The sequence below is a fragment of the Helianthus annuus genome, chromosome 16 (assembly GCF_002127325.2).
Source record: "Helianthus annuus cultivar XRQ/B chromosome 16, HanXRQr2.0-SUNRISE, whole genome shotgun sequence".
In the NCBI taxonomy this organism is placed as follows: Eukaryota; Viridiplantae; Streptophyta; class Magnoliopsida; order Asterales; family Asteraceae; genus Helianthus; species Helianthus annuus.
In genome coordinates this window covers 176,124,622-176,148,339 of record NC_035448.2, presented here as the reverse complement: position 1 = coordinate 176,148,339, position 23,718 = coordinate 176,124,622, and the positions used below count along the sequence as shown (strand labels likewise).

The window sequence follows — 23,718 nt, the reverse complement described above, 5'->3', positions numbered from 1 at the left end:
TGTAACTTTTTTTATTATTTACTATATAAAGTTACATTTATATAACATGTGTAATACACGAAGTTTTTAAAGATGTAACTTTTTATCATTTGCTATGTAAAATTAGATTTATTCAACACGTGTAATACACAGGGTTTTTAAGGATACAATTTTTTTTTATTATTTGGTAGATTTTTCAACCCGACTATACACGGGTTTTTTAAAGATACGACGTTTTTAGTATTTAATATACAAAATTACATTTATTTAATATGTGTAATACACATGGTTTTTAAAGATATAACTCTTTTTTATATCTCTTCAACACGTGTAACATACGAGGTTTTTAAGGATTTAATGTTTTTGTTATTTGGTAGATTTATTCAACCCGATTATACACGAGTTTTTTAAAGATAAGACGTTTTTGGCATTTAGTATACAAAATTACATTTATTTAATCTGTGTAATACACATTCTTTTTAAAGATATAACTATTTTTTATTATTTGATATATAAAATTACATTTATTTAACCCGTATAATATACGAGGTTCATAAAGATATAACTTTTTTATTATTTAATATATAAAATTACATTTATTCAACCCGTGTAATACACAGGGTTCTAACCTAGTATATACTGTATAATAAAAGAAAAAACTATATGGGACACGTATAATTTATTGAATATATACTATATAATAAAAGAAAAAACTATAAGGGACACATGTAATTTATTGAAGTTATCTATTTTTTTCTCGTTTCTCTTCATGTCAATAAATCGTGTAATTTATTGAAGTTATCAATTTTTTTCTTGTTTCTCTTCTATTTAATTATGGATATTTATTATTTTAATTAAATATAATTATTATATTATTAAGAAAATGAATTTAATATGAAAATCATTATTAACTTTTTAAATAAAGTTATATATTTTACTTAAAAGTTTTACCAAGTTTAAAATTATGTTGGTTAAAGTATTTAAAAAAAAAAGAATAATGATGATGATTGTTTTTACGGGTGATTTCTAATTTTTTTAAATATTTAATGTAGTTGGATGGTAAGAATAGTAAAAAATTAAAATACAATATATATGTTAAATAGTAATAAAAATACATGGTATTAAAAATCAAAGTTAATATCCAATTGAAAGAATTAATGTTTTAAAAACTAACTTAACGAAGTTTATAATTGTCATGTCAACGTTCAATTTTTTAAATACATATCTTAACGACTGCATAGGTTAACATATTAAATTATATTTTATTCTATTAGTACAATATACATGGTTATTAACTAATTATATAACTTTATATCTATCAACACGTGATTTTAATCTAGTTTGTAATTAATTTAGATTGTAAAAGTCATGAAAGTCAAATAATGAGGTTAAAATACATTAAGCCTAAGTTTATTGTTTTATTAATTATGAGTCAATGGACTAAGAATCATATATTTGTTCTAGAAGTTTTAGTCTTGAATGGTTGCAATTTGCAAAACCAAAGTTAATTTTGACGTTAGTGACAGAAAGAGACATCGGTGTTAGAGATATAGTGGTCTTATAATGTGAAATTCCGTAGTATAAATTATGTTTTAATCATTGATCTAAACTAACATGAGACGTACATAGTGGTTACTACACATAGTATGAGTCAAAACTAGCTTTTATGAAGTATTCGTTGTTTAGACTTAATGCATACTTAATGTACCAATAAGGCTAATATGTGACGAAGGTATATTTTGCTAGCTAGGTATAGCTTTGTCTAGTTGAACACCAAGTTTATTTATTTATATGGTTATCTAGAATTGAATACTAGTTATTATTTATTTATTTAGCCAGGTTATAACCATTATAGCATAGCTAACTGTTAATTAAACTATTGCTTCTTGATTGTGTATAATGGATAAACTTGATAGTTGTGGTGGCTCTTTAATGCATTTGCAACTAGCGATATTGCCTTAGAACCATGATTGGATTAATTTGATAATGTGCATATGTTTTGACACATATTGTGAGAGCAAAATTATCTACAGTATATAAAATGAGGACAACAAATATAAAGTTAAAGAATTAGAATGTTTTCAGGAAGTCTGATCAAATTACACAAATCAACATTTATGTTAGACCTAAACTGCACTTCATTCCTTTCACTATGAAATTGGTTAAACCCAACCTTTATGTTCACGTTTTGCTACAGATTATAACCTTTACAACTAATGTCGTCTAAAAACACAGTTAAGTGACCTCACATGCTTTGCATGTGAGGGTATTATAGTCTTTTCACGAGCCTTTATTTAATATATTTAAACAAATAACAAAACCAGATTTTAAATAATTAAAAAAAGAGTAAACTGCCATTTTGGTCCCTGTGGTTTGGCCAGTTTTGCCATTTTAGTCCAAATCTCAAACTTATTACATCTGGGTCCCTGTGGTTTGCATTTTGTTGCCATTTTAGTCCAAAACTCAAAATCCCTCATTTTTTGACTGTTTGAACTCCCTTTTTTATCTTTATCTGCAAGGGTAGTTTGGTCATTTAATGTTCATTAAATCAATTTATTTATTAAAAAACCACATAATATAAATACCCCTTATTAATCGCACACCCATTACATCATCATCTTCAAACCCTATTCTCATCTCAGATCATCTTCCCCTCTCCCAAGACGATTCATCATCATCTTCAACCGACGATCTTCATTCTTGCCAAGGCGATTCTGATGGACAACGATGGGGATGATTTTAGCTGCTGTGTTCGAAAAGAAGGCGTCCATTTTGATCCAGAAGTAAAATACGGTACGTATTGTAGTTGATAAGCTGGATTTAAAAACCCCTGTTTCTGATTGAAAGTTATTTTCTTATTCTACAGCAAATCATCCTGATTTATTCACCCTGAAAGTGAACCATGGTGGTGATTTCACTGATGAGGATGATTTTCAATACGTCGGGGGTAAGGTAGACTACGTTGATAATGTGAATTCTGATATGTTTTCAATCATAGTGATGAATGATATGTTGTTAGCATTTGGTTATTCAGAAGAGGATGTTGTGGTTTACCATTTTAGGGTTCCAGGGGAAGATTTAATGTTAGGTTTAAGGCCTCTAGGCACTGATAGGGATGTATTGAGGTTGATTAGTTATGTTGAAAAAAACAAGGTGCTAGAGGTGTATATTCAACATGTTAGCAGGTTTTCAAAAAAGGATGTTGAAAAGGAACCTGAATACGTAGACCTTAGTGATGAGGGAAGTTATGAAGGTAGTGATCGGCAGGATGAAGACAGTGAGGATAATGATCAGGATGAAGATAGTGAATGGCAGAGTGATGATGGTAGTTATGAAGGATCCTGTGAAGGTAGTGCAGGTGAGGGTGAAAAAGCAAAAGGTGTAGAGACCACCCTTAGCAAACGTGTTAAGGATCCAAGCTCAGAGCACAGATATTGCCTGAGACATATACATGAAAATATGAAATCAAAATGGGGTGGTGATGAATACAAAAACCTGTTGTGGAATTGTGCATCTGCATTAACAGTTCCTTAGTTTGAAAAGGCTATGAAGGCAGTTCTTGATAAGGACAAAGGACTACATGATTGGCTAAAAGAAATTCCAAGCAAACATTGGGCCAGAGCCTACTTCACAGGTATGTAATTTACCACTTGAATTGTTTTCAGTTGACTTGTTTTGATCATGTTAATTAATTGAATTGAAAATATTACAGGCAGGGCTAGGTGTGATATTTTGCTGAATAACATCTGTGAGGTATTCAATAGGCAATTGATACAAGGTAGGGACAAGCCTATAATAACCTGCCTTGAGTATATCAGAGAGTACTTTATGAAGAAGATTGTTGTGGTGAATAACAAGATTGGCAAGTGCAAAGGCCCATTAACACAAGCTGCTACTGCTGTGCTTCAAACTGCAAAGACTGAGGCTGCAGAATACACTATAATCTGGACTGGAGGAACAAAGTTTCAGGTTAGCACACACTTCAATGACCACCAAGACTAGAGAGTTGTGGTATTAGATGAAAGAACATGCTCTTGTAGGAGATGGGATCTAACAGGCATCCCATGTAGACATGCAGTGGCATGTATCTGGAACATGGGATTGCATAGTAAAGGTGATGGAGTTCCTGAAAAATGGGTACATCCAGTGTATTGGGTTGAGTCTTGGGTTGAGGTTTACAAGCATAATGTAGAACCAGTTAATGGCAGTGATTTGTGGCCTAAATCTGCATGCCCAACCACTTTGATCCCTCCAAAGTATCATGTCCAAATTGGGAGACCAAAAAAGAAATGAAAGAAGTCTGCACAGGAGATTGCAGAGGCTAAAGTTGCAGCTTCAAAGGAAAAAAAGAAGGCTAAAGTTGCAGAATCTGTGGTCAATGTCAGCAACATCATCCCTGCAACTGGTAAGTTGCCAAGGAAGGGAGGCTCAGTGACATGTAAAGTCTGCAAGGGTGTCGGGCATAACAAAAGAACTTGTAAAACGAAAGGGGCACAAGCACAGCCAGGGGCACAAGGTCAGGAAGGGGCACAAGGTCAGGGGGGCCACAAGCTTAGATGGACTACAGTTGACATTTTTGCAGTTTGTTTCAAACTGTGATGTTTACAGTTTGCAACAAACTGTTTTGGTACATTAGATCATGTCAAACTGCTTAACTTTTAGTGTTAATGGTTGTTTGGTACTTATGTTTTGGTACATTATGTTCATGAAACTGTTTATGTATGTTTGGTATGTTAGATCATGAAACTGTTTATGTAATGTTAAAGACTGCACTTTGCAGATCTGTTTTGGTATGTTAAATGATGCATATTTGGTATTTGGGTGCACATTTCTTAGGTTAAATGCTGCATATTTGCAGATCTGTTTGGCTGCACATTTGGTGCAGATTTGCTGCACATTTGGTGCAAATTGGCTACACATTTGGTGCAAATTGGTAAACTGCACATTTGGTAACTGGACATTTGGAAAACTGCACATTTGGTGCACATTTGGTAAACTGCACATAGTGTCATAAGACATTAGACGCACATGTCGGCACATTTCGGCACATTGTCATAAGACATTAGATGCACAACAAATTAGATGCACATGTCGGCACATTGACATAACAAATTAGATGCACAACACATTAGATGATTCATTACAAAAAGCCCCAAACTTTCCATTACAAAATCCATACAAAAAGCCCCAACCATATTAGCAGGTCGATAGTACAGACCAAACATACAAAATCCAAACACAAGTCAAACCCTAACCAGACTTAACATAGTAAAACATGAACAACAAAAAACTGAAACCTAAGATAACTTTAAGCATCTTCTTCTCATGTGCCAATTTTTTAGCTTCTTCTTCAAGCTTCATGTTCCGAGCAAACATCTGTCTTGCATTCTCTTCATGCCGCTTGATGGTGTCCAACAGTGCAGGAATCATCACAGCCGGATTCTCAATCTTCGGTGGCTCAGCCCAAGCAACAAATCCACAGCTTGATGGTTTGTTGCACCGGTGAAAACGACGACCTGGGTTTTGTGTTGTCCATGAGGTTCTCAGTGACGTTGAGGCTCCACAAGTGCAAACCACCATTGTCGTTCTTCGATCTCCTGTGGGTTAGGGTTTTTTTTGGGTTTGATCTCTGGTTAGGTTAGGGTTTCGATAGGAACGATGAAGATGATGAAGTAATTGTGTGAGATAATAAGGGGTTTTTATATTATGTGGTTTTTTTTAATAATTGAATTACATTAATGAAAATTAAATGCCCAAACTGCCCCTCCAGATAAGGACAAAAAAGGGTGATTAAACCAGTCAAAATTCAGAGATTTTGAGTTTTTGACTAAAATAGCAACAAAATGCAAACCACAGGGACCTAGATGTAATAAGTTTGAGATTTGGACTAAAATGGCAAAACTGGCCAAACCACAGGGACCAAAATGGCAGTTTACTCTTAAAAAAATATAAAAAAAATCCTATCTCTTTCTCTTAGTTCTCTCTCTATCTCTTCAACGAATCCAACCGCTACCCCAAATTCAGCCACCATTACCACCGAATCCAACCGATACAACAACCAAATCAGGCCACCAAACGTCGTCTCTCTCTCTCTCTCTCTCTCTCTCTCTCTCTCAATCTCTTAACAAACATACACGTCTTCTCTCTCTTTATCAATAAACACATACAATCGGATTATTGACTCAGCGAACTGGATCCCCATCGGATTATCGACGCAAGGATTGTAACACCCCAAAAAACGGGCTTGGTAATTTAGAACCCGGTTAAGATAAAGGAATGGGTAAAGTACCGTTAGTAGTAAAAGTGAACCCATAAATAAAATAACTAGGAATAAAGTAGCCTAGTGATGTCATGTATATAAGTAATAAGATGATAAGTTTTTAGTCCCATATGCAATCAAAATGAAATTGAGGGACCAAAACCGTTAAGATGGAAAGATGGGTTTTATTTATGAAAGTTAACACACACAAAACACACACTTCGTGTGTGTTCTAGATCGAGCAGAAGACTCCCACGGAGCCAAGAACCCTAACTTCATCATTTTTATTAAATTGAAAGGCTAAATGATGCTTAAATTCATGAATAAACACGGATTAATGATCACCTTCACAAGGGGATTGTAAGGTATGTCTTAAAAGTTAGATTGGTGATCTTTCACGAAGTGGGTTATGATGTAAATTGCGAATTTGTATGAAATTGAGAATGGGTGTGTGTTAGAATCATCATATTGAACATGGGTTATTGCATGATTTAGGTTAATTTGATGTTTAAGGATGAAACCCATTAGCTATGGTGAGAATGATGACTTGAATCATCATCCATGTCTAATTCTTGTTGAATTTTGATGTATTATGTGAGTAATATGGATTCTTGTTAGAAGAATTGAAAGAAATATGATGATAATATGTTTGAATGTTTATGTGTGAATGATATATGTTAACTAGTAGGAGGATTTGATGAATTATGTATGATATTAGGAGATTGTGCATGAATTAGTTGTACTTTATGTTTAGAAGGTAGTACATACACCAAGGGTATGATGAAATTAGAGATAATTGAGTTTAGATCACTAGTAAGTGATTAACAATGTAGTTATGAAGTGGGTTTTAGATGATGTAATGTAAATTGATGATTTACTTATGTTAATGATGTTTGGAAACATACATGTGTGTGAATGTTTAAAGAAATCGGATAAGAAATGATAGATTAGCATGTTATAAGGTTGAATGATAAATTCCATGTAAGATCCGTGTAATGAAAAGGTTGTGATGAATAATGAATAAGCTAACTATCTTGAGAATGATATATGATAGTTGATGCTTGATAAGCGATATGGAAGCTTGGAAAAGAAGCGGGTCAAACGGGACTAATGCGCACGGGAAGCATGTTTGGATGCTAGGTAAGTAAAGCTTACACCTTTTTTGTAGAATATCTATTCATCGTATAGATTAAGAGCATGATAAGCTAATATATGAAGAATGATGTTTCGACAAGTTTGATACGGGTCGGAACATGTGACCATGTCAAGAAACTAAGTTTGAGGGTTGAAAAGGGTAAAAAGGGTATTACGGTAATTTTGACTATGAGTTAATGAAGAAATAAGTTACAAGGGAGGAATAATGAATAATTACAACCCCATAAGGATGAAATTGTCTTTTAAGACCAATTCGGTCAATGGTGAAGATATCACCATTTGGCGATATCGACTAATGGTTGTTTCGTTAAGTACTATGTATTCACAGGATGAATGGCGAAAGGATTTGCATTGCTATTAACTAGCAATTAAGCGGATAAGCATTAAAACGGGTCATAGCTTTGACCCGAGCCAGGTAAGTGTGATTAGAGTCATAGTTAAGTCGTAGGAATTGGTTAAAAATGAAACAAAGTTGACCAAAACGCCCTCAATGGGTATATCGGGCAAACGATCTTCAAAAATGTTTAGAAATACGTTGCTTGATTAAGTGAAATGTTTTAGACAAGTGTGAAACTGAGAAGTACGGTTTTTGTCAGTCATAGACCTTAAAATGCGCAAATACCCTTAACGGGTCAAAATAAGCTCTTTAGCGAAAATGGGTTAAGAGGATGCAAGACATCCGAGAAATCTATCTTTTATGATAGACAAATGTTGAAATTATTAGGTTCATAAGAAGTTATGGTCAAACAAACAAGTTATGTTGATATATGCATGAACGAGTCAAAATTTGGTAAAAGGGTAATAAGCCGAAGGCATAAAAGTCATAAAGTTAGGTAGTCCATATATTAGATTTTCACTCCATGTGATGGAGAATTAAATTACGGTCGCATAGGAAAAAGAATCGGGTAAAATGGATCAAAAACGAGAAAGTTATGCTCGTTTCCGTGAAATCGAGTCGTGTTGGGAATTATACAGCACCAGCTACAACAGTCTGATGAAATCAGGCCGTGGCATAGCGCGACGGGGAAGGCCCTAGGCCGTGGCGCTACGCGACGGGAGTCAGTGTCGCGAAAATCGTTTATTTTAACTGTTGATGCATTGCGAACCCGTCTGGACCGTTTTTAAACGCGTATAAGCTAAGAATGATTAGTTGATTCCTTGTTTTAGGGAAAGTAGATACGTATGAAGGTATGTATGTATGTATGTATGTATGTATGTATGTATGTATGTATGTATGTATGTATGTATGTATGTATGTATGTATGTATGTATGTATGTATGTATGTATGTATGTATGTATGTATGTATGTATGCATGCATGCATGCATGCATGCATGCATGCATGCATGCATGCATGCATGCATGTATGTATGTATGTATGTATGTATGTATGTATGTATGTATGTATGTATGTATGTATGTATGTATGTATGTATGTATGTATGTATGTATGTATGTATGTATGTATGTATGTATGTATGTATGTATGTATGTATGTATGTATGTATGTATGTATGCATGTATGTATATAAGTGGTATGTATGAATGAATGTATGTGTGTATATATGCAGGTAGGTATATATGAGCGTATGCACGTATGTAGGCATGCGTGAAGATATGAATGTATGTATGTATGTAGGTAGTATGTGTATGTATATATATATCCAAGTGAGTATGTACGAATGTATGCACGTTTGTAGGGTTGTGTGAAGGCATGTAATAGGTATGTATGTAGGCATGTATGCATGTATGTATGTAGGTATGCACGTATGTAGGCACGTACGTATGAATGTAGGTACGTATGTATGTAAGAAGTTATGTGTGAACGGATGCATATATGTAAGTATGTATGGAAGTATATATGCATGTATTCATTGAAATTGAGTATTGATGATAATAATAGCGTGCCTTGTGAACGAAGTGTAATGCAGGTACCACAAGAAAGTCTCACCACGGATTGTATGATCAGATGGAAAGCTGGGATGTAAAGAGTTTACGGAACGAAAAGTAAACGTGAATAAATCTTGTATGTTTATAATGCGTACTATGTTATGAATTTTATGTGGTGAGTGCAGGTAGTACGAGTCATGAGGATCATCAAGGAATAGAGATCGAGGATCAAGTCACTAGTGAGATTGTACAGGAACGTTGATGTATATAATGTAGTAAACATAAGCTATGTTTTTACTTAGTAAATAAGTCGATTGATGGATTTATGTGAAAGAGTTATGTTAAGGTTAAATTTTAAGTAAGTTAAGGTATTTATAATGAAAGAAATTTTATAACACGAATTTCCGCTGCGACTTTTAGTCAAATACGTATTAGGGTCTTACAAGTTGGTATGAGAGCCCTGGTGTGAGTGAATCAAGTACAAGAAGATAAATACTTGAACTCAAACCTGTGTGCTCTTGTGATAAGGAACCCGTACAATCCATGACTCGATCAAGATCTAAAGCTTAAAGGTTTGAAGAGGATGATCCGTGAATGCAGTCTAAGATGGATGCTAAAGCAGGCAAGGATGCGAATAGACAGATGGACCCCAGGTACACAATATTAATATGTATGAGTACCGGTGTTAAAAGAAAAAGGAGGAAATCTCCTTGGGAAGGTAATTATTAAATGGAAGACAACGGTATTGTCTTGGTAAGATTTTAAAAATGTAGCACGAACTGAGACCTACTACTGCGGACATAAGGCGATGATTACCTGAAGGCACGAAATTAGTATGTGAATTGCGCACCTGTCCAGTACGCAGGAAGCATATGACGTTCGTGAGACCGTGGTAATTATCGCAGGTATGTCCGTTAGAATTGGGTAACAGGTGGACGTGCGGGTGAAATGGGTATTGAGACTCTCAGGAAATCGAGAGTATTATGTAAGAATGAAAAGTATGAATGATAAGAATGAAGAATGTTGAATCCGTAAGAAAGTACGGATCAACAAGATATGAATGAGATGTTTGAATCCGCGAGACGGATTCAAAGAATGAAAGGTGTGAATATAATGTTTGAATCCACGAGAAGGATTCAAGGAATGAAAGGCATGAATGGAATGTTTGAATCCGCAAGACGGATTCAAGGAATGAAATGCAGAAAATGATATGTTTGAATCTGTGAGACGGATTCAACACATGGTAATGAATGAAAGATGTGAATAGGAGATGTAAACGAAATGTTTGAATCCGCGACATGGATTCAAAACATAGAACTAATGGAAAATATGAATTATATGTATGAAGCCGCTAAGCGGATTCAAAACATAGAAATAATGAAAGGTATGGATGTTACGTTTGAATCCGCGGGACATATTTAAAATATAAAAAGGATGGAATTAGTCCACATCAGAATGTGTCGATAGTTTGACAATGGTTGAGTCAAACGAGTCATATGAGTAGGTTCAAAGTAAATGAACAAAAGAATGATCGTAATTGGCACGTAAAGCTAAATTTTAAATCGAAAGGAAGAAGTTTTGAACAAGTTATATGTTAAATGTGTTAGTAATCGACTCTTAGGAGTCAGAATGAATGACGGGCTACGACCTGGACAATGACGTAAGTATGAACAAGAATGGTAAGTTTTAACAAAAATACCGAAATGATGTAATGAATGTCCTTGCAAACAAGTATGAATGGAAAAAGGTACGAGCGTGTACCTCAATGCATATACGATAGTTAAGAAATGGCAGTTTGGCCTTGAAGGGTCAAACTGCGAAGGTTGACGAAATAAGTAACTAAAATGAAAGAACTGCATGAGAGAAATGAAATGTGTGACACGTTATAGTGTGTACGTAAGAAATTGTAGAAGGACTATAAGTGAGTAATCGCCTAATAGAATGAATGTTGAATGAAATGTGTTAACCGCTAAACTGTTGATGATAATGTTAGAACTCTTAACGCAATGAAACCAATTGAATTGGTGGAAGGATGTGTACAAGTGGGGACACCAAGTGGGGACACCATATGTGGATAAATGAAATCTAGCCTGGTACGGCTAGTGTTCGGGAAGAATGAGGATCGATCTGGATCACGGATTGTGGATTGATGATATGAGATGAGTAGGGCTGTAAACGAACCAAACGTTCGGTGAACAGTTCGTGAACCGTTCGGCGGGAAGTTCGTTTGTGTTCGTTCGTTTATTAAACAAACGAACACGAACAAGAAATTTCGTTTGTTTAGTTAAATGAACAAACATGAACAGAGGTCGCGTTCGTTCGTTTATGTTTGTGAACATTCGGTAACGTGTTCGCTTGTGTTCGATAGTTCATTAGTGTTTTTAGTTTTTATATTTCTTTAAATATATCAAAATGTTGACAAATTAAATATCTAATAAGTGTCAATGTATTATATATTCTGTTCATGAACGATTGTTTGTGTTCATTTGTTTCCATTTGTGTTCATGAACATTAGTTTGTGCTCATTAATGTTTGTCAACGTTCGCTACCTAAAATTAACAAACAAACACGAACAAGTTCATTTCCTTAACAAACGAACACAAACATAAAATCCCGTTCGATAAGTGTTCGTGAACGGTTCGCAAACACATATATTTTTTAACAAACGAACACGAACAAGGTCTTGTTCGTGTTCGTTCGGTTCGTTTACAGCCCTAGAGATGAGGTTGGTAAAAGTTTAACTTATGTCGGATAGTATGAATTAGTAAATTGAAAACGCCCTACAAATTGAATGGTGGAAGGAGTATGGTATAGTATGGAATGTTTGATTCCTAATAGTTGACATAAGAGAACTATGTCAGTAAGAACTAGATTTTAAAAGTTTTGAGCGAAAATTTCGGGTATTGGTTAAACTCTCGTATGAAGAACCTGCGTGATATGCTTGCTCAGGCAACTTAAGTAATGCATGAATTGAGAAGAATAGTAATGTAGAATGAATGATTTGAAGGTAACGTAAGGGTATGTATGATACAAATAACTATAGAAAATGAAGAATGATGTTAACTTTGAAGTTAAGCACAAAGGCATGACCATGAAATAGTAACTTCGCTGTGATAAAGAAGCAAAATTTAATGTTATGTAATATATGTATAGAATGTAATATTAAAGGATGAGATGAAGGTACTAGATCTATTATAAACGGATCATATGAAAGCAAACATTATTGTGAGTTTGAATAAATATGTATATTGACCTGTTACTAACGGATCGAGGAAATGGGAATGTGATGTGAAGGTATGCCATGGAAAGTATAGACTTATTGAGAAGAAGTCAATTGTACGAATAATTATGAATTAAGATCGGATGGTTACTTATAATTATGATGCAAATATGAAGTCAAACATAGATGTGTATGTGTAAATGAAAATGAGAAAGGTTTCGAGGACGAAACCTTATTTAAGAGGGGTAGACTTATAACACCCCAAAAACGGGCTTGGTAATTTAGAACCCGGTTAAGATAAAGGAATGGGTAAAGTACCATTAGTAGTAAAAGTGAACCCATAAATAAAATAACTAGGAATAAACTAGCCTAGTGATGTCATGTATATAAGTAATAAGATGATAAGTTTTTAGTCCCGTATGCGATCAAAACCAAATTGAGGGACCAAAACCGTTAAGATGGAAAGATGGGTTTTATTTATGAAAGTTAACACACACAAAACACACACTTCGTGTGTGTTCTAGATCGAGCAGGAGACTCCCATGGAGCCAAGAACCCTAACTTCATCATTTTCATCAAATTGAAAGGCTAAATGATGCTTAAATTCATGAATAAACACGAATTAATGATCACCCTTCACAAGGGGATTGTAAGGTATGTCTTAAAAGTTAGATTGGTGATCTTTCACGAAGTGGGTTATGATGTAAATTGCGAATTTGTATGAAATTGAGAATGGGTGTGTGTTAGAATCATCATATTGAACATGGGTTATGCATGATTTAGGTTAATTTGATGTTTAAGGATGAAACCCATTAGCTATGGTGAGAATGATGACTTGAATCATCATCCATGTCTAATTCTTGTTAAATGTTGATGTATTATGTGAGTAATATGGATTCTTGTTAGAAGAATTGAAAGAAATATGATGATAATATGTTTGAATGTTTATGTGTGAATGATATATGTTAACTAGTAGGAGGATTTGAGGAATTATGTATGAGATTAGGAGATTGTGCATGAATTAGTTGTACTTTATGTTTAGAAGGTAGTACATACACCAAGGGTATGATGAAATTAGAGATAATTGAGTTTAGATCACTAGTAAGTAATTAACATTGTAGTTATGAAGTGAGTTTTAGATGATGTAATGTAAATTGATGATTTACTTATGTTAATGATGTTTGGAAACATACATGTGTGTGAATGTTTAAAGAAATCGGATAAGAAATGATAGATTAGCATGTTATAAGGTTGAATGATAAATTCCATGTAAGATCCGTGTAATGAAAAGGTTGTGATGAATAAGCTAACTATCTTGAGAATGATATATGATAGTTGATGCTTGATAAGCGATATGGAAGCTTGGAAAAGAAGCGGGTCAAACAAGACTAATGCGCACGGGAAGCATTTCGGATACTAGGTAAGTAAAGCTTACACCCTTTTTGTAGAATATCTATTCATCGTATAGATTAAGAGCTTGATAAGCTAATATATGAAGAATGATGTTTCGACAAGTTTGATACGGGTCGGAACATGTGACCATGTCAAGAAACTAAGTTTGAGGGTTGAAAAGGGTAAAAAGGGTATTACGGTAATTTTGACTATGAGTTAATGAAGAAATAAGTTACAAGGGAGGAATAATGAATAATTACAACCCCATAAGGATGAAATTGTCTTTTAAGACCAATTCGGTCAATGGTGAAGATATCACCATTTGGCGATATTGACTAATGATTGTTTCGTTAAGTACTATGTATTCACAGGATGAATGGCGAAAGGATTTGCATTGCTATTAACTAGCAATTAAGCGGATAAGCATTAAAACGGGTCATAGCTTTGACCCGAGCCAGGTAAGTGTGATTAGAGTCATAGTTAAGTCGTAGGAATTGGTTAAAAATGGATAGAGTCCTTTGTTGCAAAGGATGAAACAAAGTTGACCAAAACGCCCTCAATGGGTATATCGGGCAAACGATCTTCAAAATTGTTTAGAAATACGTTGCTTGATTAAGTGAAATGTTTTAGACAAGTGTGAAACTGAGAAGTATGGTTTTTGTCAGTCATAGACCTTAAAATGCGCAAATACCCTTAACGGGTCAAAATAAGCTCTTGAGCGAAAATGGGTTAAGAGGATGCAAGACATCCGAGAAATCTATCTTTTATGATATACAAATGTTGAAATTATTAGGTTCATAAGAAGTTATGGTCAAACAAACAAGTTATGTTGATATATGCATGAACGGGTCAAAATTTGGTAAAAGGGTAATAAGTCGAAGGCTTAAAGGTCATAAAGTTAGGTAGTCCATATATTAGATTTACACTCCATGTGATGGAGAATTAAATTACGGTCGCGTAGGAAAAAGAATCGGGTAAAACGGATCAAAAACGAGAAAGTTATGCTCGTTTCCATGAAATCGAGTCGTGCTGGGAATTATACAGCACCAGCTACAACAGTCTGATGAAATCAGGCCGTCGCGTAGTGCGACAGGGAAGGCCCTAGGCTGTGGCGCTACGCGACGGGGGTCAGTTTCGCGAAAATCGTTTATTTTAACTGTTGATGCATTGCGAACCCGTCTGGACCGTTTTTAAACGCGTATAAGCTAAGAATGATTAGTTTATTCCTTGTTTTAGGGAAAGTAGATACGTATGAAGGTATATATGTATGTATATATGTATGTGTGTATGTGTGTATGTATGTATGTATGTATGTATGTGTGTATGTATGTATGTATGTATGTATGTATGTATGTATGTATGTATGTATGTATGTATGTATGTATGTATGTATGTATGTATGTATGTATGTATGTATGTATGTATGTATGTATGTATGTATGTATGTATGTATGTATGTATGTATGTATGTATGTATGTATGTATGTATGTATGTATGTATGTATGTATGTATGTATGTATGTATGTATGTATATAAGTGGTATGTATGAATGAATGTATGTGTGTATGTATGCAAGTAGGTATATATGAGCGTATGCACGTATGTAGGCATGCGTGAAGATATGAATGTATGTATGTATGTAGGTAGTATGTGTATGTATATATATATATATATATATATATATATATATATATATATATATATATCCAAGTGAGTATGTACGAATGTATGCACGTATGTAGGGTTGTGTGAAGGCATGTAATAGGTATGTATGTAGGCATGTATGCATGTATGTATGTAGGTATGCACGTATGTAGGCACGTACGTATGAATGTAGGTACGTATGTATGTAAGAAGTTATGTGTGAACGGATGCATATATGTAAGTATGTATGGAAGTATATACGCATGTATTCATTGAAATTGAGTATTGACGATAATAATAGCGTGCCTTGTGAACGAAGTGTAACGCAGGTACAACTAGAAAGTCTCACCACGGATTGTATGATCAGATGGAAATCTGGATGTAAAGAGTTAACGAAACGAAAAGTAAACGTGAATAAATCTTGTATGTTTATAATGCGTACTAATGTTATGAATTTTATGTGGTGAGTGCAGGTAGTACGAGTCATGAGGATCATCAAGGAATAGAGATCGAGGATCGAGTCACTAGTGAGATTGTACGGGAACGTTGATGTATATAATGTAGTAAACATAAGCTATGTTTTTACTTAGTAAATAAGTCGATTGATGGATTTATGTGAAAGAGTTCTGTTAAGGTTAAATTTTAAGTAAGTTAAGGTATTTATAATGAAAGAAATTTTATAACACGAACTTCCGCTGTGACTTTTAGTCAAATACGTATTAGGGTCTTACAAGGATGAAGAACACCATAGCTTCCTGGTTGACGGTTAACGATGGTCTGGGGCGGTAGCAGGAGGTGGGAGACCATAAAGGATTTAAATTTGAGCTAATATATGGATCCAACTAGTACTTATGGAAGCCGGTTTTCATGGTGGCCTTGAATGTGGTGAGTATAAAGGGTAGTGAATAGTACTTTCGGCTTCGTTTTAGGGGCCATGACATCACAATATCAGATTTGACAAACTCTATGTGCCATTCACCGAAATGGATACAAAGACTTTGGTTTAAGTTCTGATTATCATAGCTCGCCGGAGCTTTTGGAGTTTGTTCGTGAATTAATTGTCATCGGGTATGTTTTTTGGTATGTTATGATGTTTGAAATGATTTTAGTGGGTTGTAGTTCGATTGAATAGTTCGTTTTTTTTCGCTGGAATCTATGGTGTTCTTCATGTTCATGTCCTATGTTTCACTATTCTTGCCTACAATTCATCATTGTTCATCATTTTCTGGTTGTATGGGGTGATTGATACCGGAGATTATCCAAAAAAATGGGGTTAAATCCGATGACAACTTTGTATCCGGTTAGATTCGGTTGTATCTGCCTTGTTGTTTTGCCAGAACAAAGTTCGATTCAATGTTTAGGATGGTTAACAATGGTCTGGAGTGGTAGCAGGTGGTGGGAAACGGTGGAGGATGTCCAGTGAGAGTGGGTTTGAATTGAATTTTAAGAGAGAAAGAGATGCGAGAGAGGGGGTAAGTGATAATATTTTTTAATATATATTAAAAGATTATCTGAAATGATATTAATACCCTCACATGCATTGCATGCGAGGGCAATTAACCAAGAAAACAAACGTTGTTTGTATTAAAGGTTATAATCTGTAGCAAAACATGAACATAAAGCTTATGTCTGGCCGATTTTATAGTAAAAGGTATGAAGTGTAGTTTAGGTCTAAAATAAAGGTTGATTTGTACAATTTGCTGAATAATATATTATCAAATAGAAAAATGTGTATAAAGCATATAATAGTTGGAATACCATCTATATCTTAACATTTTAAGAGCCCACTTGGGAATGTTGTTTATATTTTTAATAACCATTGCTATAAAGATGACAAATGGAGATCGCTACCATATTTGTCAAGCATACATGTTATCAACTAAGAGCATATATGTTCACGTGAGACATAGATAGAGAGACACATAATGTGGTGGAAAGATATATCTGCTCTATTCAAAAGATGAAGAGTACAATTGTTATAAAAATATTTGGAAATGCGTTAGTTTTTTTTATAAAAAAACAAAGAGACATGATTATGTGTAAAGGTTTGATAAAATATATTATTTCATACCCTTTTTATAATTATAATATTAATTATGGTACTTCAAATACCTCTCTTTGAAAAACTAAAATTTTCATACCTTTTTTTATAATAGAGTAAACTGCCATTTTGGTCCCTGAGGTTTGGTCACTTTTGACACTTTAGTCTAAAACTCAAACTTTTTGCATCTGGGTCCCTGTGGTTTCAGTTTTATTGCCATTTTTGTCCAAAAATGAAATCAGGTCATATTTATCTTATAAAATACTACAATTTTGTCATTTTCCCCAGGGGCAAATCAGGTCATATTTGTCTTAGAAAATATGGTATTTATTTATAAAAAAGAAATGATCATTTTGCCCCTGCGGAAAAAGGACAAAATAACAGGATTTTATAAGGCAAATATGACCTGATTTCATTTTTGGACCAAAATGGCAATAAAACTGAAACCACAGGGACCCAAATGCAAAAAGTTTGAGTTTTGGACTAAGTGGCAAAAGTGACCAAACCACAGGAACCAAAATGGCAGTTTACTCTTTATAATAATATGGTACTTCAAATACCTCTCTTTGAAAAATAAAAAGAAAAGAAATATAATATGTTAAAAAGGTAATTTTGCCACAAAAATATACTAATAGGGAAAATGGGTCATCAAACAAAGCTAAAAAACAAAACAAACATCTCATTTAAAACTTACTAATAGTGTAAACTAGTAAAATTCCTCGAGTGTTGCGGCCGGTTGAAATTGTAAAGTAATTCAAATTTGTATAGTCGAATAAAAATGTATTATATTTGACTCGAGTTGTATCTGAACAAAAGTTATGTCAAAATGTAGAGAAACTAAAAACGTGCATAAAAATAAGCACGAAAACATATTATATTTGATCCGACTTATTTGTGAAAAAAAAATTACGGTGAAACGTTAACTGATTAAACTTATACCGACACGCACATAACAATAAGTACGTAATTAATTTAAGGTTTTATGTTAAAAATGGTACGCCGCGTTGCGGCAACATCGAAACGTAAATGATGCGTGTTAGTGTATATATGTTTTTAGATATATATTTAAGCCCTTTTTACACTTTTAGCCAAGTTTTAAATTTATAAAACACGATATTTACTAACACTAAACACACATATGGGCAAGTGCACCCATCGTGGACGTAGTATAGTGTTGGTAAGATACCGAGGTCGTCCAAGGACACAAGAGCTTTTAATACCGGTTTATCCTCAACGTCTAATCAAATCAAAAAGTTAGAATAATGATTTTAAACTAAGAAAAATAAAAACTAACTAAATGCTGAAAAATAAAAATAAAATAAAAACAGATAGACAAGATGAATCACTTGGATCCGACACGTGTATTAGTATAACCTTTGATTATTTTCGCACTTTTGCACTTGTTTAAGAGATTATCTTAGTTATTGTAGTAGGCCCCTCTTTTGAAGGCGACGTTACCCTCAACCCAGTAGTTTGAGTCAGCAAGGATACAATCCTAAAGGGTCGGATTATTGAAAGATAATGAATTAAGTTATTAATGCAAATTATGGTAGGCCCCGCTTTTGGCGGTGACGTTACCCTCGGCTAAGTAGTCTGAGTCAGCAGGGATACAGTCCTAAATAGCCGGGTTATAGTATTAATAGTAGTTAACTTATGAGGGGGTCAAAGAGTTTGGATCCCCGCCATCCAATACCTATGGGCATTGAAGGAGATCCTGCTAAATTTGACCCAGGTCCCAAGCAGGACCTCTAAACGCTGAACAAGGGCAAGACCCTTACCAAACCGTTCCCTTAACCCCCGACCAGGTAGCCAACATACCTCCATATAGACCGTGGAGATATGAATGGTGAAAATCTTTTATTTTATATAGACAGTAAAATAATGCCAAGACACCACGGACAAACGATAAGGAAAGATCACCTTCAACATAAGTAACTAGTTATTAAAGTCATTAATACAAAACCAAATAAAAAGTGCAAAAGATTAAAAATAAAAAGTATTATACTAAACACTTGTCTTCACCAAGTGATGTAAGAGACTTAGGCAAACATGGCCTTGATTGTCAAGAACTCTTACGATCAATCTTGGATCCCGAGACGACTCACACACTCTACGATGGACAATGGATGATGGTGGTGGATGATGGTGTTATGGTGGTGGTGGGTGGTGGATGAGGTGTGAGAGAGGTGGTGTGCCAAGGGATGAGAGAGAATGAAGCCAAGCTCCTCAATTTATAGGCTGAACAGAAGGCTGGACACGGCCCCGTGTCCGCTGGACACGGCCCCGTGCCCGCCTGACACTCTCTCTCCTCATTAATTGTAATTGCGAATTACAATTAATGCGCCTGCTGTACTTTCACCACGCCCCCGTGCTCGCTGGACACGGCCCCGTGGTGGGCAATGGAAGCTTCTACTGGTTTGTCTTTTCTGCTGCTTCCTGGGCACGCCCCCGTGTTCGCTGGACACGGGGCGTGTTCAGGCTCTGTTTCTTCCTTTTTGCTTTGGGAGGTGCCGTTGAGGGTCCGGGCAGTCTACTTTTGTTCCTTTTCTTGTATTTATGGTAGAATTAGTGGTCTTTTTGCTTCTTTTGTGATTTTGAGCTCATTTCATCCTGAAAATACAAAAGGAAGACAAAAACACTCTTTTTCCAACATTAGTACTTAAAAAGGGTTAGTTTTATGCTTTAATTGATGTGTTTTATATGTTGCATTTTACACACATCAAATACCCCCACACTTGAACTTTTGCTTGTCCTCAAGCAAAACTCTTTAAATGTGGCTTACACTCCCAAATGGAATAGGTAGAAGAGAAGTTTTTTTAGCTTGTCCTAGAGTGTCGGGAATCCAAGGTTTTTATAGGTTTTATTTTTATTTATTTACAATCCTATTCGTTATGATTTATTTTGAACTTTTCATAAGATGAATTACTTATTTGGGCATAGCATGCCTTATTAAAATTCCATTTATATACAAGTTCACATACCTCACGGGAGATCACTCAACACTCGGCCGAAGGTGTATATTTTAGTGAATCACTCGAGAGCGGCACGGAACTTATGTCTTCCATAGGCTTGCCAAGCAATCAATCTTCCTCCTTTTTAACTTTTTACCTTTGTAAATATCAAGAGGACTTTTTGGGTGAAGGCTTGGGTTTAAAGGTGGGTGGTTGGTTAGTAAAAAGGGCGAAAATCGTAACAAGCGTCGGTTTTCATGAAGTACCTTTTTTTTTTTAGTGACTTTTTATTTTGAAGTATTTCTCCAAACAAGCTTTTATAGCTTTTGTTTGTTTTTGACTTCATCATATATATATATATATTTTTTTTTGATCGTCACATAAAAAGGTGAGTTTACGAAAAAGCGAACTTGTTACTAAAAAAAATAAATAAAAAGGTTTTTGGTGGGTAAAAAGGGTTTTGGGGTAATAAAATGAAAGGTTTAGGCTCAAAGGGGCTATCTAGGGGGATTTTGGGTAGGTAAAAAAAATGAAAAATAATGGTTTTGAAAGAAAAATGGTTAGTCCTAATGCCTCCATCATTTACTTACTTGGGTTTAAGTTGGTAAGGACCGGGAATGTATCGTCGTGGCAAGTTCTAGATTCGTAAGGACCGAGCGGCTATTCACACAAGAAACGAAAAATGAGCATTTGATCTAAATATGTGTATTTTTATGCTCAATAAAGGCTCAAAACTCACTTTTGTGGGAATGGGTTTTTAATGTGACCAAGCATATATAATCGATTTTTAAACTAGACTTGTTATGCCATTTCATAATTTTCTTATGTTGGTTCCTTTTTTATCACGACGCTATCGGTTGTAAACTTGTAAAAATATAACCTTTTTAGAACTTGTTCTTCCCAACTTAAACTAAGACAAGTAAATAAATAAAAAAAATGAAAAAGTTTTTGAAAAAATTTGGGGTGTTTAGCGGTTCCAATAGAGTTTTGTGTAAGGCTTGTGTTTAGGATTTTGCAAAATTTCAAGGTTTTAGCATCCCCCCCACACTTAAATTACACATTGTCCTCAATGTGTCCAAAAAATAATGTTTTTGGTTGATTAGAATGTGTAAAAGTGGGTTTAAAAGCAAAGTTTTGTGTTACTGGCATCCTGGACACGGCCCCGTGTTCACCGGGCACGGCCCCGTGGTCAAGTGCCAGTAACAAAAATTACAGAATTGAAACAGAAGCCTGGACACGGGGGCGTGTCCGCTGAACACGGCCCGTGTCCAGTTACCTGAACTGGGTGATTTTCTGCAGGGGCTCAGCACGGGGCCGTGTTGGTTGGGCACGGCCCGTGTTGAGCCTTCTGTAATGGAGATTTTTGTCGGGTTGCTCTGTTCTTCGTGCATGGTTCCATTTTTCTCGTTCCCTTTTTCATCCATTACCACCATGAGTGTGTTTTATTCTGCAAAAACTAAAAGATTAAATTAAACTAAACTAAGGATAGATCCGCGGAATGCCTCCGTGGTGCGCCACGTTTATAAGGGTCCTTGGCTAGACCCGATTCCTGGTTATATATCTTCTGGGTGGAGTGCCTTGCTTCCCAAGTTACACCGTCGGAGAGCGGCATCCAAGCTTGAATCAATAACCTTCATGTAATTGACTGGGTCGTCGTCCTCTATTTTCTTCCCAACTCCGAACTTCACCTCATCGTCCCCATACCTTAAAGTCAGTGTCCCTTCATTCATGTCTACCACTGCTTGTGCTGTGGCAAGGAAGGGTCTCCCTAGGATAAGGGGGACCTCGGTGTCTTCCTCCATGTCAAGTATGACAAAGTCAACGGGATAAACGAATTTGCTTACCTTTACCAAGACATTCTCGATGACACCTTGTGGGAACTTGACTGATCGATCAGCGAGTTGTATGCTTATTTTTGTAGGGCTCGTGGTTCCCAAGCCAAGCCTTTTGAACATCGATGAGGGCATGAGGTTAATGCTAGCCCCTAAGTCGGCCAAGGCATTGCGAACGGGTGATTCCTCTATTGAACATGGAATCGTGAAACTTCCGGGATCGATTTTCTTTTGGGGTAGTTTATTGAGTACGAGGGCAGAGCATTCTTCGCCTAAATTAACTAGTTGCAAATTTTCAATTTTCTTTTTATGTGTAAGGAAGTCCCTCATAAATTTAGAGTATTTGGGCATTTGGGTTAGGACTTCGATAAAAGGAATATTGACATGCAATTGTTTTAACAGACTTTCGAATTTTGCGAATTGCTCATTGGTCTTTTGACGAATTAACCTACCGGGGTACGGAACTCGAGGAGCCTTGGTAGGCTCTGGTGATGGGGGAGAGTTCTTTTCCTGCAGATGTGTTGGCATTGTTTCTTCCGTTGGTGGAGGTACTTCTGCAGGCCCTACGGTGCGGTTTCGTAGTGTGATGAGGTGAACTTGCGCCTTTGGGTTTGTTTCGGTATTGCTAGGTAATGCGCCTTGTGGTCTCTCGGAAAAATTTTGTGCTAGTTGATTTATTTGTTTTTCTATGTTTTGAATGCTAGCTTGTTGATTCCTAAAATTAGATTCTAATTGTAGAAATCTTTCCGAGTTTTTCTTATCAGTGTCGGAGACGAGGCGAGATATAGTATCTTCGAGCCTTTCTCGTCCACCTTGTTGTTGAGTGAAATTTTGTGACTCATTTCTTGATTGCTGAAAGTTTGTTCGTTGGGTTTGTTGGTTACTACTATTGCCGGTTTCCCTCCAACCAAGGTTTGGGTGGTTTCGCCATCCTTGGTTGTAAGCTCCCGTTGGAGGACCCGACGGCCTAGGTCTATCATCAATGTAGTTTACCATTTCTTGTTGATCGTCCGTTTCTTTCATGCAACTCCAATTTTCATGTGACCCACCACACCCTTCACAAGCCATAACCGAGACTGTTTTTGTCATTTCTAATTTTTTTATTTTTGAAGAAAGGGCCTCGATTTGGGCTTGTAAAGAGGTGCTTTCGTCGACCTTATGGGCGCCCGGGGCGATAGACTTATTTCCCCGGGGAGTGTGCCATTGAAAATTGGTTTGAGCAATTTCCTCAATCTGATTATATATTTCGTGTGGGCGTCGATTACCTAAAAGTCCCCCGGAGCTAGAATCAAGTGTCTGCCTAGTGTGTGGCAACAATCCATTGTAGAAAGTGGATACTTGTTGCCATATTGCG

The 23,718-nt window shown here is 35.6% G+C and overlaps 1 protein-coding gene across 1 annotated transcript; it reads right to left on the bottom strand.

The window, feature by feature from the left end:
- Positions 1 to 5,229: 5,229 nt before the first annotated feature.
- On the bottom strand, positions 5,230 to 5,559 carry LOC110920063. The gene has a single exon (XM_022164301.1). It carries the CDS (start codon positions 5,557 to 5,559, stop codon positions 5,230 to 5,232), a length of 330 nt encoding a protein of 109 aa, XP_022019993.1.
- Positions 5,560 to 23,718: the final 18,159 nt, after the last annotated feature.